This window comes from Urocitellus parryii, chromosome 11, assembly GCF_045843805.1.
Source record: "Urocitellus parryii isolate mUroPar1 chromosome 11, mUroPar1.hap1, whole genome shotgun sequence".
NCBI lineage: Eukaryota > Metazoa > Chordata > Mammalia > Rodentia > Sciuridae > Urocitellus > Urocitellus parryii.
This window is the reverse complement of record NC_135541.1, coordinates 110,107,314-110,123,387: the sequence shown is the minus strand read 5'-3', so window position 1 is coordinate 110,123,387 and position 16,074 is coordinate 110,107,314. Positions and strand designations below refer to the sequence as shown.

At 36.6% G+C, this 16,074-nt stretch overlaps 1 protein-coding gene across 1 annotated transcript in view; it reads left to right on the top strand.

Annotated features, from left to right (window-relative positions):
- The window catches only part of Spag17 (sperm associated antigen 17), a 193,264-nt gene that overhangs the window by 140,001 nt on the left and 37,189 nt on the right, over window positions 1-16,074 (top strand). Inside the window, exons 30-33 of the mRNA XM_026407282.2 lie at window positions 2,911-3,128; window positions 4,243-4,387; window positions 7,037-7,191; window positions 9,865-10,047. Coding sequence (XP_026263067.2) covers window positions 2,911-3,128; window positions 4,243-4,387; window positions 7,037-7,191; window positions 9,865-10,047 — 701 coding nt within the window. The remainder of the gene's footprint in view (window positions 1-2,910; window positions 3,129-4,242; window positions 4,388-7,036; window positions 7,192-9,864; window positions 10,048-16,074) is intronic.

Genomic DNA, 16,074 nt, shown 5'->3' with positions numbered 1-16,074 from the left:
TTCTGTTGCTTTGGCCCTCTCAGCTTCATTCTGAATAATTGTTTTAAATCTCTTTCAGCTCTCTTTGAAACTGTTCTATCTCCTGGAAAACATGCATCTTAATTTTTTTAAACTTCAGGTATTACATTTTTTTGACATGACTTCTCTTTTGGAGAATATAGGCCTTTAGGTCTCAGAGTTTGGGAGACATCTCATATTAAACTCACCCCACTCTAGACTGAGTAGGCTTCCTTCCATTCCTCCCCAAGTCGTACGACAGTAAGAAAGCAAATACCCAAGGTCTAGCAGTTTGACAGACCCACAGGGCAAAACACCACTTAAGTGCTATTTTTACCTTTCTGGGGTCTCACTTTTACTCAGACCTTGGCATGTGTTGACCTTACTGTCGTTACCAGCTCACAGACACTTTGGATTAAAAAAATGTTCTCTGGGAGTTGAGTCATTTTGGGCGGAATTCTTGGTATCAAGTCTCTGATGTTCCTGAAAATGGAATTCCAGCCATGACTGATCCTTTTCTCTTGCTTTCAGTCTGATCTTTAGCCAGTTTGCTTTACTTTATTGATTTCTGTTCTTAATACTGGAAGATTAGCTGATGAAGTTTCAGAATCTGTATGTAATGCTCAATTCCTTGTGTTGTCTCACCTCTCATACATCCATCCAATCCCTTCATATCCAAATTTGTCCAATTAAAATTGTACTTGTTTATCTCTTGTCTTTTATTCTCTACTTGTTTAAAACCTCTTGACTGCTTTTCCTACTTTGATTAAATAGTTCTCCAAATTCCTTCCAAAGGCATCTAACTAATCTTTTGACCACATTGCTATCCGTCTTCAAACTCTTTAATTAGTAAATATCACCTAAAGGAAAAATTCTGATATTTTCCTCATATTGCAAAGGTGCACTTTACCAAGTCAATACCCTCCTCTCCAGTCTCTTTCATCAACCAAAATCTTTTTAAATTTATCCTCTCCTAGTAGTTGGCCTGTTAGTAGTTGTCTGAACATACCATGCTATTCCCCAACCCATTCCCTTTCTCATATCCCTCAGGATGGAATGACTTTTCCATAGTTTACCTCCTTTGATAAGAAAATAATAGGACAAGGCAGAGGATGAAGAAGAAATGTGAAGCAGTAGAAGAAAAGCTAATACCTAAAGTATTTGCTACCATTTCTGGAGGATCTTCTCTACCCATTCTGAAAATGACATTTTAAATTGCCAATAACATTCTAAAAGTGTAAATAGGTCAGTTAAATCTTAGAGCAATGGAAGGGCTTAACTCCAAGTCTGTTTTCTTTGGTTTTCCCCATTTATTGAATCCTAATTAGTTAGATGGAGATTCATGCCCTGATATACATTTCCTGGGTCTGAACATGGAAAATCTTCTGGAACTACCAATCCTTTACTATCTTTGTATGCAATTTATTTCTAGTTGTGGGTTTATGTCATCATTGAGCCTTGATAATACTGTCAAATCTTACCTACAAATAACTCATTGTTATTCATGGAAATGGAGTAAATCTGCCCTGAGATAGTGATTGAGATAGGGATCTCATGTGAACATTCTTATGTATGTCTTTGGTGAATATATGTGCATGTTTCTGTTGGGCACATATCTAGGAATTGAGCTGTCAGGTCATGGGAGTTCACTTGGTACTGGGCATCTTTTTATTCTGATGGGTTCAGTGTTGTGCTTGAACTGGCTCACAAGAGCCAATTATTAAGTGTTTTAGTAAATACGAAAGCTGGTTGTTAAACACAACCATTATTAAAAATTAAATTATATTAAAAACAAAAGTAATAAGCATCTGAAGTGCATTATTGCCTTCTTCCTACATTTGACTATCATCTTATACTAACTGTACCTGAGTGGTAGAGACATCTTGTGGTGATGTGCCACCAAGTACCTCTTCAGCAGCACCACACAGGTGACGTGAAATGACCACACTGGAGGATTCACACACGAAAAATGGAAAATGCTTCTAATTAGGGCTCAATTTACTGCTCTGTTGATTTATATAGACTTAAGAAAGTGATGGAGAAAATGTTAATAAGGCAAATTAAAATCAAAGGAGTCATGTTTATGTGTATTTATAGCTCTATTGAATTAGCACAGAAAATTGTCAAAGCATGGTTGAATTGCATCCTTAGATATGGATATACAATATGGATCAACAAAAGCATTCTGTAAGAATCAGTGAGCTGTGTGGAATTTACAATATGAACTATGTGTAGATATACTAGACAGATATTGATCTCAGAGTTCTATGAGGATACCTTCATTTCTGTCTTTCTGATCCCAGTGGATGTCAGCTGGGGACGATGGAAATGGGGGAATGAATCAGATGTTTGTCAGTGTGGTACTTAAGTGGTACAAATTCATCTCTCCTAATGAGAGTCCAGAGGTACACCTGGCTTGTGATGTTCCCCAGAACAAAGTTGAGGAAAAGTGTTGCCTAAATGTGATTAACAAAATGAAAAAGTGAGGGGAAATCAGAAGTTAACAGCTGGTACAGTCCAGAATTCAATGTCAAAAGAAGGAATCTTAACATTTGACAGATATGCAAGAGAAAAGGTAGACTTTAAAATCCAGAATACAGAACCCCAAGTCTGGGATCCAAGGAGGTTTAAGCAAGATATAAAAGTGTACAGAAATTAACTGAATAGCTTTTATGCAGCAGACAGCAAGTTGTGTATATTTCAGGGAAGGTGATGGGGATCCAGCCAAGGCTCATATGGCAGAACTAAGATATTCATAGCCTGATATTTTTCCCTGTTAAGAAATAACATAACTGGTGAAGACCACTCAGCAATGTCTATGTCTTGATATCTGAGGTAGTTTATATGGCTTCAAAACTTATGATGTAAATAAACTATGTTATGTTATGTTGTATTCTACTTTAATTTCAACAGGAAAAGGTCACAAAAATCAATCATCAATGGCACATAAGAGTGAAACCCATGAACCTCAACCAGAAGTAATTCAAACAGTAACTCCTATGGAGATTCTCATGGGCACCTGGCTTACAACCACACCTGAAGGCGATCGGATTGGCACCAAAGGCGTAGAAAGAATAGCGGGATTGGCCCCGTTTTTATCCTTTGAGTCCACAGATCCTATCAATGGAACGGTATGGCAAACTACTGCTTATTGCAAAATCGTTTAAACCATTAGATCCCTGAAACAACATACTGAAGAGTGTCTAGTAAATAACAACTTTTAAATAGTTTTTAGTAGTGGATGGGCAGATGGATGGATGGATGGATCTTCTCCACTCTAAAAACATTATATAGTATATTTGACAAAAATATTGTATGCTAACTTTGCGTGTGTACATGAGTAACCAGATCAGAACAAAATACTAATTTTTGAAATGAAAGACAGGTCATGGATTTTCTATACCACTTCAAGATATATATGATTAATGATGTCACATGTTTCCTAATATTAAACTTGCTTGTCTGTATGTCTATGCCCATCACCGTGAGTGGTAAAAATTTGTTCATGATCCTTCATTTCAAAGAACTCAAGGTGTATTTAAGAATGTGCCATGCTCCCATTGAATAACTCAAGAATTCAACACCAAGGAGAAACTATACAAAAGATTTTATGTGTACCGTAAAAATTAGTAGTATGGAGAATGATGTTTATTTATAGTATGAAATCACAACTCTTGAATTAAACGGCACCTTCCTTTATGTACACTGTCTCATTCAGTCCCAACACCCATGTATATTGGCACACAGATGAGGAAACTTGACATAGAGAAGCGGTAGCCTCTATCCCCTAACCAATCTCTATGTACCACTCTGATGACATTAGGCTCAACACGTGCAAGCCAACTCTAGTTCACCAATCCAGTATAGTCCTGCAGAGTGGGGATTCGCCAGGATAAAAGGCAGCCACACACACCAGATTTCATTTTCCCAGACAGACCTGGGTCAACACAGTCCTGATGCTGACTTGTAATTCACAAATATGCTTTGTCACTTACTTGTTAAGTGACATTGAGCAAGTTTCTTAACTTCTCTAAGCCTAATTTTCCTCATCTGCAAACTGGGGGTAACTGCCTGCCTCAAAGATTGTGGCAAGTTATAGATTAGAAAGACAAGCTAGAACTTTCACTTGAAAATAAATAACTATGTTTTGATGGTACCATCTTGGTATTCAGTGGAGCATAACAATAAGTGCACTGGTGATTAACCATTCAGCCCAATGATTGTGCGCTGCCTGTACGTGTTCAGGTTATGACGACTCGAGAAGATAAAGTGGTCATTGTACAAAGGAAAGATGGTACTCGGATTGTGGATCATGCTGATGGTACCAGAATTACAACCTTTTATCAAGTTTATGAAGATCAGATTATTTATCCAGAAGATCAAGAAACAAGTAAGTTTTATTTTTCAAGTATTTTTATAACTCATTAGCATAAGATAGAAATAATTCTTAAAGATTGTTGAACACACACCTAAGAAAAATAATTTTTTATAAATTAGACCAACCAAAGGATACTCATGCAATCCATATCAGGACCTGTTAGAACCCTGTGTTGTGTTGCTATTATTATTATTATTATTATTAGTAGTAGTAGTAGTAGTAGTATTTTGCCATTTGTCTTAGTTTCTAATTTAATTTTATTATAAACTGACAAATTAAAATCATATCTATTTGTCATATGCAACATGATGCACTGAAAATGTATATGCAGTAACATAACTCAGCCAATTGAATTAACATGCATTACCTCAACACATCCTTTTTTTGTAGCGAGAACACTTAGAATCTACTCTTAGTAATATACAAAATAAAGTATATTATTATTTACTATACTCACCATATTACAATAGATATCTTGAACTTAGTTCTTCTATCTAACTGAAATGTTGTGTCCTTTGACCAACATCTCCCCCAAATGTGAACCCTGTCAATAACCCTTTAGAGCCACCATTCTACTCTCTACTTGTGTGAGTTTAACTTTTTTTGAGTCCACATTTAAGTAAGATCTTGCAGTATTTTTCTTCCTGTTCCTGGCTTATTTACTTAACATAATATACTCCAGTTTCATTCATGTTGCTGCAAATGATAGGATTTCCTTCCTTTTAAAGGCTGAATGGCCTCCCATTGTATAGCTTTATATTATTTTCTTTATCTTTTCATCCGTGGTGGACACTTAGATTGATTCCAGATCTTGGCTTCTGTGATAATGGCTGCAATGAAGGTGGGAGTGCATCACTATCATTTATTATGCTCTTTATACTCAACAGAGACAGGAGTGATAACAGTTTGAGTTAGCTTATGGATAGTCTTTCTCATTTATAACACTAACGTCCACATTGGTGTCAACTGAAAACAAATAATCATGACCCATTCATCCTGGATATTAGCCCTCAGATATGTTTCCTTTGATCCTGAAGGCATCTAATTTGCATATACAGGTGACTTTGGGTTGGTCTTCCTTCAAATCTGAGCATATCTTATTGTCAGCAAGGTAGTGTAAGAACAAAGGAAGCTGCAGCTGCTAATTAACTGGAACCTGCTCAAAGAATCAAAGAGCCTGTCACTCTTCCTATCCTGAATTTAAGGAGTATTTTTAAAGGGAAATTATTTCCTGACTACCCTTTTACTAAATGCCAGAGCTTGTTTTTCTTTTATTGTATATATTTAAGGTGTGTAACATGATGCCTTGATATCTTTACATATAGTAAAATGATTACTATAGTCAGACAAACTAACATGTCCATCACCTCACATAATTATTATGTGTGTGTAAAGAACACTTAAAATATACTTTCATAAAATATTTACATTATATAATACAATATTATCGATTACAGTCCTAATACTATATGTTAGATCTCTAGACATTCATTCTGCATATATGCAAGTTTGCACCTTTGACTCACATCTCCCCACTCCTGCTCGGTAAAATCATGTATTTAATATGATGCACTAATTTTGTTTTGTTTTTGTGTATGTATGTATGTATATATAGAAAGAGATACTCTTCTCTGTTCCACAAGGAAACAGGTACAGAGGTGCTACTTTCAACACTGAGTACTATATTGAAATATTGCAAAAACATAAATATCCATCTATAACAGAACAGAAAAATAAAATATGGTATGTTCATACAAAAAGAACACTGTATAGTGGTTCTAAGGAATATCACACACACACACACACACACACACACATATGCACACACACGCACACACATGCGTGCACACACACACACTTATCAAAACTGCCCAAGGCTTCCACACAATGTTAAAAAGAAAAAAGCAAGTATAGAAATGGTAGGTATAGTAATGTATATACTCATATAACTCCATAGAGTAATATATAATTATGTAATCATATAATTACATGGAGTAATGTATATACTCATATAACTCCATAGAGTAATATATAATTTTTGTCAATTTAAAGAAAAAAATATTACATATTGTTTTGTCACATATATTTATATTATAAAAATTGATTGTAAGGAGTAGTTAAATCCAGGCACAAGAGAAACTTCAACTTTATAAATTTTCTTATATACATATTATAAATATTAAAACAAATATGGCAAAATAGTAACAAGTGTAATTTAAAAAAAAATTTTTTTAGTTGTAGTTGGACATAATACCTTTATTTTATTTATTTTTATGTGGTGTTGAGGATCCACCCCAGGGCCTTGCATGTGCTAGGCGAGCACTCTACTGCTGAGCCACAACCCCAGACCCAACAAGTGTAAATTTTGATTGGTGAATACATAGGTGGTCAATTTAAATGTTTTGCTTTTTGGTTTTTCAAATTGAAAAACATTCAAAATAAAAAGAGTAATGAGAATAATACAGGATACTAAATTTAGCAGGAAAATTTGTTCTGGAAGGATTATTCTGAATTGACAGACTAGGCCATACTCCAACCCTGTGGAATCTGCTTTCCATGGGAATCCAGTCAGCCAGGAGACAGCAGCAAGATCCACAGGATGGGATCTGTTTTTCAGTGTCTGCCTTATCTCAGGTCTGCTTTCCATGTGTTTGCTCATAGCTGAAGAACCCCAGACTATCACCAGACAGGTGAAGTGTATGAGGATAGAAAACTCATATTATGCCACTGTCATCACCAACTGCGAGGACAGCAGCTGCTGTGCCACCTTTGGGGATGGAACGTCTGTTATTGCAAAACCACAGGGAACATACCAGGTAGGTCTAGTTAGAAAATGAGGAGTGCTAAAGGTAAGTGTCCATTCTGCTAAGAAAATCTACTCCCCCAGGGCAGTGAACATTTCTACAGTGAAACTGCTCTTATTTTTTTTTTTCTCCTGAATTTAGAATATACTTCTCGGACTTTAATTACTCATCAACCTTTGTTTTGCAAAGGTTTGGTAACTTTGAATTAGGTTATAAGCCAAACATTTGCTAAGGATCCCCCTATGTGCTAGTGTTATGGGTGTTAGAAGCATTTGGATGATCTGGCCCCTGCCTATCTGCTGAACTTCCCCTCCAGCCATTTCCAGCTTCTTTTTTCTTTGTTTTTTTGTTTTATTTGATCGATTGATTGAATGATACCAGGGATTGAACCCAAGGACCCTTACTTAACCTCTGAGCTACATCCTCAGCCCTTTAAAAAAATATATTTGTATTTTGAGCCAAGTTCTCCCTAGGTCAGCCTCACTAAATTGCTGAGGCTGGCTTTGAACCTGTGAAGCTCCTGCCTCAGCCTCCCAAGCCCTTGGAATTATAAGGCATATGCTACTATACCCAGCCTCCAGCCTCCTTCTTAACTCTCTGTCCCTCCCTCCAGTCCATCCCCACTGTCTGAGGGCATATCGTCTGTGTACTCCTGGGAAAGCAGTTTGCCTTGTTGAAGCAAAGCTTTGTTCTTGGAAGGTCAAGGGGGAGCATGTATGTTAGCACCTCTCCCATCTCCCTCCATTTTCCTCTTAAACACAATTACCTGGTGTCATCCTGCAGTCCCTGTAGTCTTGAAAGGATTTGCCTTCACCATTTTTTTCTGGCTAGAGACGGAATGTGGAGCCAAGGCACCCCATACCACCTCACAAGGTACTGAGAACTCAGCCAGACATGATGAACAAAGATCTCACTAACAAACCTGTGTTACTGAAGCCAGTTTATCCCTTCTGACAGTAATGTCGTCCTCCTTCATTCAGTGTAGATTATCATGGGGTAAGGGGAGTACTGAAAGTGAGAGATGAAAGAAAACGTTTACATGAGAGATGAAAATGTTCATGTCCTCGAATTAGGCAATGGTTTCTTTGATACCGTTCCAAAAGTTTAAAATAAAAACAATTTAAAAAAAAATTTTTTTGAATAAAAATAAATTTGTCTCACAGGACACCAGAAAAGCAAAAGATAAACTACAGAAGGTACTATTTGCATATCATATATATGATAATGATTATCTAATGCATAGGATAAATAAAGAACCACAACTTAACAATAAAATGACTAGTAATCCAATTTTAAAATGAGCAAAGGATTTTAATTTCTCCAAGAAAAAAACAAATGGCGAATAAACCAGAAAAACATTCTTAACATCATTAGTCACTTAGATAAGTGCAAAACAAACCACAATCAGATGCTACTTAAAACTCACTAGAATAACTGTAATCAACAAGAGGGACAATCACAGTGTGAGCTAGGATGTGGGAAAACTGGAATCCTGCACACATTGCTGGTGGGGATAATAATACTGCATTATTTTGGGAAACTGCTTGCCAATTCCTCAAAAATAAAACATAGTTGTCATATGACTCAGCAGATGTATCCCTATGTATATATATATATCCAAGAAAAATTAAAACACACACGCACACAAAAACTTATACATGGATGATTAAAGCAGAGCTTTGAGATTATTTAAAAAAAAACTGTTCAACAACTCATGAATGGTACATTAAATGTGAGATAGTCATAGACTGGAAAGGCCACATGGGGCATGCTTCTATTTATATGAAAAGTCTAGCACAGGTAAATTCAGAGATAGGGGATTAGTGGTTGCCAGAGCTTAGAGCCAGGAATGATGCACATGACTGCTAATGGGATCGGGACCTTTGGGACTGATAGAAATGTTCTGGAATTAGTAATAACCACACAATTTTGGAACATGCTAAAAAATGACTGAAGTATACACTTTTAAAGTGTATAATTGTTTATTTGAAATTTTTTATTATTAACACATTAATTTACAAATCACCAGGTTTATCTAGGATATTCACACACACACACACACACACACACACACACACACACACACACACATATATATATCATACATTGGTCAAGTCCATCCTCCATTCTCCTCTCCCTCCCACCTCTCTCCATCCCTTTCCCATTCCCTAATAGTCCTAAATGGTGAATTTATAATTCATGAATTATGTTTCAGAAAAGAATCTCTCTGAACTAGAAGTCATTACATAAACTCTATTACTTAAGGACTCCATTGGTCACAAGAGGTGTGAGAACCAATAAAAGCTTCTAATATTTATTCCATTGCTTTGGGCCCTTTTAGAGATGCTTTTTATCTAAAAACCTGATAGGTTTTACATGTTTTGTTTACCCCAGCTAAAATGCATTAAATGTAGAAAATAAAGGGCACAGAGCAATTTCTTAGAAGAAATACTAAAGTGGATAGGAAACGTGAGAACACAGAAGAACTGTATCTTAATAATTCAGCTTGTCTTATCAAGTGCTCCTTCCCAAGGGTCAAGTCTCTCTTGGTTTATGTTTTCTTCCAGGAAAGAACAGTTTGTGATTAGGACCTACTCATCTTTTTTCTTCCTAACATGATTTTCTAAGACCTCAAATGCAAATAAGAAATTGAGGATACTCTCTGCCTTGCCTTTCCCCTTCCAGGTGCTACCTGCAAACACAGGCTGCCTTTACATTGATAGGGATTGTTCAGCTACGTACTGCCATGATTCCAGTACTATCTACCATTTCCAAAAGCGTGAGCACCTGAGATCCAGCAGGTACATCATGAAGCACACATCAGCGATTATCTGTGAGGTCCTGGATCCTGAAGGAAACAGCTTTCAGGTGAAGCACATCTTCAGTATGGAGAGAGAGCCTTGGCTCTGCTTTTAAGACATTTCATGTAGTCAATGGCCATGTAGATTTTACCTCCATCATCTTGGGCTTCAGTTAGCCACTTTCTGCCAATGCTTTGGGCAAACAATGATGAATGCCATTATTTTTTCCTTGATTTTTCAAGTGTACTTTGATGGGGATGGCAAACCCAACAATTGGGGCAATAGACGTGTTAAAACCCAATAGATAATCAGAACAGAAATAAAGAAATATTAGTAGACATTTTTAAAATAATTCCACCACATGAAATTATGTCATTTGTGGGTAAATGAATAGAATTGGAAAACATGATACTAAGTGAAATAAGCCAGACTCGGGTAGTCAAGAGTGGATTGTCTTCTCTCATATATAGAAGCTGGAGGTGGGGGAAAGGGATTATAAAAGGGAGGGATCTCATGAAAACAGACCAATAGAATAGAGAGGAAAGGGATCAAGAGGGAGGAATGAGGGGAGGGCATGGGGGAAGTACTAGGGAATTATGTTATATATGTGTATGTACAAATATTGCAAGTGAATTCTCTGTGTGTGTGTGTGTGTGTGTACTAGTTAATATAATAATAGAAGAAAGATCAGTACAGTAGAGCAAGGAGATCAGGGGAGAGTGGAGGGGAGGGAAAGGGAAGGTACTGGGGAATGAGACTGATCAAATTATATTATGTGTAGGTATGAATATGGAATAATGAATCCCACTATCATGATAATGCACCAACAATAAACAAACAAAAACAATGCCACCACAAAGAACCAGACAAGAATAGTCTGTACCCAGGTAAAAGTGAGAGCAAACACAAGGCTGCAGGCAAATGTATGTGACCAGGCAGAGTCCATGGAGAACTGTCTAGAAAGGCCAAGAATGGGGAGACAGAGAGTCGGGATAGGTGCTCAGCTATTCTGTGGCAATGACCTGTCTTCCATTTCTGTCTGTGGACTCTGAGACTCTCCTCTCACTCTGGTCCAGGCATGGCATGTCTTGGCCACTTGATCTGTATGTCCTATGACTTAAATATGGTTTGTTGGGCTTTTTTTTACACTTTAGTAAAAAAAAAAAAAAAAAAAAAAAAAAACATCAAAAGAAGAATATTGCATCTATGTAAAAAAGATAAGAAATTCAAGTTTAGTGTTGTTGCATGAAGAACCACTGGAGCACAGACACACTTCAGTTTACTTACTTGTCTTTGGTTGTGTTGGTTCAATAATGGAAGAGCAGACAAAGTGGTTCAAAGACCTAGGCATTAGACCAGAAGCCCTGTGCCTAACAGAAGAAAAAGTAGACCCAAATCTACATCATGTTGACTTAGGACTACTAAAGCATAAGATGTAAAATCAAGAAGCAAGAAATAGGATGGCGTCAAATGAAAAAGCTTCTTCACAGCAAAGGAAAAAAGAGTGTGAAGAGAGAGCCCAGAGAATGGGAGAAAATCTTTGCCACCTGCTCCTCAGGATATCCAGGATATACAAAGAACTCAAAAAACTTAACACCAAAAAAAAAAAATAATAACCCAATCAATAAATGGGCAAAAGAACTGAGCAGACACTTCACAGAAGAAGAAATACAATCAGTCAACAAATATACGAAAAAATATTCAACATCTCTAGCAATTAGAGGAATGCAAATTAAAACTACACTGAGATTTCATCTAACTCTAATCAGAATGGCAATTATCAAGAATACGAGCAACCCCCAAAAATCAAAGGTCAAATGTTCTCTCTGCTAAGTGGATGCTGATCCATAATGGCGGGGCCTGGGGCAGTGCATGGAAAAAATGGAAGGGGGAGGGAGGGAAAGGGAGTGGGAATGGGGGCAGGAATGATGGTGGAATGTGATGAACATTATTACCCTAGGTACATGTATGACTGCACATATGGTACAACGTTACATTGTGTACAATCAGAGAAAAGAAAAGTTGTGCTGCAATTGTGTACAATGAATCAAAATGCATTCTGCTGTAGTATATACCTAATTAAAATAAATAAATAAAAATTTTAAAAAGATATAAAAAAGTAAAAGGCAGAAAGTGATTAGAATTCCTGGACAAAAAAAAAAGAATAAAGCAACAATAAATGTTGGCAAGGATGTGGGGGGAAATTTCACTCATACATTGCTGGTAGGATTGCAAATTGATGTGACCACTCTGGAAAGCTGTATAGAGATTTCTCAGAAAACTTGGAACAGAACCACCATTTGACCCAGTTATCTCACTCCTTGGTTTATACCCAAAGGACTTAAAATCAGCATCCTACAGTGAAACAGCCACATCAATGTTTATAGCAGCTCAATTCACAATAGTTAACTATGGAACCGACATAGGTGCCCTTCAACAGATGAATGGATAAAGAAAATGTGATAGATATACATAATGGAATATTACTCAGTCTAAAAGAGAACGAAGTTATGGCATTTGCTGGTAAATGGATGGAAATGGAGACTATCATACTAAGTGAAATAAGCCAATCCTCAAAAGCCAAAGACTGAATGTTTTCTCTAATATGTGTATGCTTACTTCACAATAAGGGGACAAGGGTTAGGGAAGAGTAGAAGTACTTTGGGTTAGAAAAAGAGGAATGAAGGGAAGAAAGGGGAAATGGGAATAGGGCAAATAATAGAATGAATCAGGCATTACTATCCTATGTGCATATATGATTATACAACCAATGTAATTCTATGTTGTATATAACCAGAAGAGTGAGAAATTATACTCTCTATATATGTATAGTATGCAAAATACGTTCTACTATGATGTATAACTAATTAGAACAAATTTTTTAAATAATGGAAGATTTGAGTAGTTGCAACAGAGAATGTAAGGCTTATAAATCCTGAAGTATTTACTTCTGGTCCTTGACCAAAAATGTTCATCAACCCCTACTCTAAGCATTTTTTTCCCTCCCTTCCTTCTTTGCTCTCTCTCACTCTTGCTCTCCTTTCCCAAAATTGGAATTTCTTCCATTGGCTCGTGAGTGTGAAGTTATTTATTTATTTATTTATTTTTTACACATTCATAGCTGGATTTACTTGGAGAAAAGTGAAATCTCATACGACTAAAGTCACAAATGAGAAAACATACAACATATGCCATAAAACAAAACAATTACAACAAATAGCCCCAATATTCTTTCAAAGACGACCTTAAAAAGAAATCATATCTGTTAATACCCAAAGATTTAGCAAGCAAAGGGGAATGGCAATAGCAATAAGAAGTGTGTCAGCCAGCTTTCCATTACTGTGACAAAATACTTGCGTTAAAGCCACTTCAAGGGAGGAGATCTTTCCTTTGCCTCAGTTTCAGCGCTTTCAGTCCATGGTTGCTTGGCCCTGTTGCTCTGGGCCTAAGGGCCTAGGGCAGCATGGTACATCATGACAGGATCACCTACAGAGTTGCCAGGAAGCAAAGATAGAGAGAGGCAGGTGTTGGGGGAATCCTAATATCCTTTATTTAAAATTAAATTATATATTTATCTAATTTGTTATATATGACTGCAGAATGCAATTCATTTCACATTACACATATAGAGCACAACATTTCAAGCCACTATTTGTACACTAAGTATTTTCACACCATTTGTGTCTTTATACACGTACCTAGGGTAATGATGTCTAACTCATTCCACTATCTTTGCTTCTCCCATCCCCCCTCCCTACCCCTCCCTCCTCTTTGCCCTATCTAAAGTTTGTCTGTTACTCCCATGCTCCCCACCCCCATCACCATTATGAGTCAGCATCCTCATATCACAGAAAACATTTGGCCTTTGGTTTTAGGGGACTGGCTTACTTTACTTAGCATTATATTCTCCAACTCCATCCATTTACCTGAAAATGACATGATTTTATTCTCTTTTAATGCTGAGTAATATTCCATTGTGTATATGTACCAAAGTTTCCCTATCCTTTCATATACTAAAGGGCATCTGGGTTGGTTCCACAATTTAGCTATTGTGAATTGTGCTTCTATAAACAGTGATGTGACTGTATAACTACAGTGTGCTGATTTTAAGTCCTTTGGATATAAACCGAGGAGTGGGATAGCTGGGTTAAATGGTGATTCTGTTCCAAGTTTTCCAAGGAATCTCTATACTGCTTTCCAGATTGGCTGCACCAATTTGCAGTCCCACCAGCAATGTATGAGTGTGCCTTTTCCTCCACATCCTCGCCAACACTTATTGTTGTTTGTATTCTTGAAAACTGCCATTCTGACTAGTGTGAGATAAAATCTTAGAGTAGTTTTGATTTGTATTTCTCTAATTGCTAGAGATGTTGAACATTTTTTCATATGTTTGTTGATTCATTGTATCTCCTCTTCTGAGAAGTGTCTGTTCAGTTCCTTGGCCCATTTATTGATTGGGTTATTTGGGTTTTTGATGTTAAGGTTTTTGAGTGCTTTATATATCCTAGAGATTAGTGCTCTATCTGATGTGCTTGTAGTAAACATTTGCTCCCATTCTGTAGGCACTCTATTCACCTCACTGATTGTTTCTTTTGCCGAGAAAAAGCTTTTTTTTTTTTTGTTTGAGTCCATCCCATTTATTGATTCTTGGTTTTAATTCTTGCACTACAGGAGCCTTATTTAAAAAGTTGGGGCCTAATCCGATATGATGGAAATTTGGACCTGCTTTTTCTTCCATTAGGCGCAAGGTCTCTGGTTTAATTCCTAGGCCCTTGATCCACTTTGAGTTGAGTTTTGTGCATGATGAGAGATAGCAGTTTAATTTCATTTTGTTACGTGGATTTCCAGTTTTCCCCGCACCATTTGTTGAAGAGACTATCTTTTCTCCAATATATGTTTTTGGCACCTTTGTCTAATATGAGATAACTGCAATTATGTGGGTTTGTCTCTGTGTTCTCTATTCTGTACCATTGGTCTATGGGTCTATTTTGTTACCAATACCATGCTGCTTTGGGTACTATTGCTCTATACTATAGTTTAAGATCTGGAATAGTAATGCCACCAGCTTTACTCTTCTTGATGAGGATTGCTTTGGCTATTCTGGGTCGCTTACTTTTCCAGATGAATTTCATGGTTGATTTTTCTATTTCTATGAGGAATGTCATTGGGATTGGATTTTAATTGGGATTGCATTGAATCTATATAGTGCTTTTGGTAATATGGTCATTTTGACAATATTAATTCTGCCTATTCAAGAACAAGTTAGATCTTATCATCTTCTAAGTTCTTCTTTAATTTCTTTCTTTAGTGTTCTGTAGTTTTCATTGTAGAGATCTTTCACCTCTTTCATTAAGTTATACCCAAGTTTTTTCTTTTTTTGAGGCTAGTGTAAATGGGGTGATTTTCCTAGTTTTTCTTTGAGCGGATTTGTCACTGATGTACAGAAAAGCCTTTGAATTATGGGTGTTGATTTTATATCCTGCTACTTTGCTCAATTCATTTATTAGTTCCAGAAGATTTATGGTGGAATTTTTTGAGTCTCCTAGGTATTTTTTGGGTCAGCAAATAGTGATAATTTGAGTTCTTCTTTTTCTATTTGTATCCCTTTAGTTTCTTTCCTCTAATTGCTCTGGCCAGTGTTTCAAGAACTATGTTAAATAGAAGTGGTGAAAGAGGGCATCCCTGTCTTGTTCCAGTTTTTAGAGGGAATGTCTTCAGTTTCTCTCCATTTAGAATGATGGTTGCCTTGGGTTTAGCACAAGATAGCCTTTAAGATGTTGAGATATGTTCCTGATATCCATAGTTTTTCTAGTGTTTTGAACATAAAGCGGTGCTGTATTTTGTCAAATGCTTTCTCTTCATCTATTGAGATAATCATATGATTCTTATCTTTAAGTATATTGATGTGATGAATTACACTTATTGATTTCCATATGTTGAACCAAACTTGCATCCCTGGGATGACACCCAGTTGATCATGCATGATATTTTTGATATATTTTTGTATTCGATTTGCCAGAATTTTGTTGAGAATTTTTGCATCTATGGTCTGAAGTTTTTTTTTTAATATATCTTTGCTGGGTTTTGGAATCAG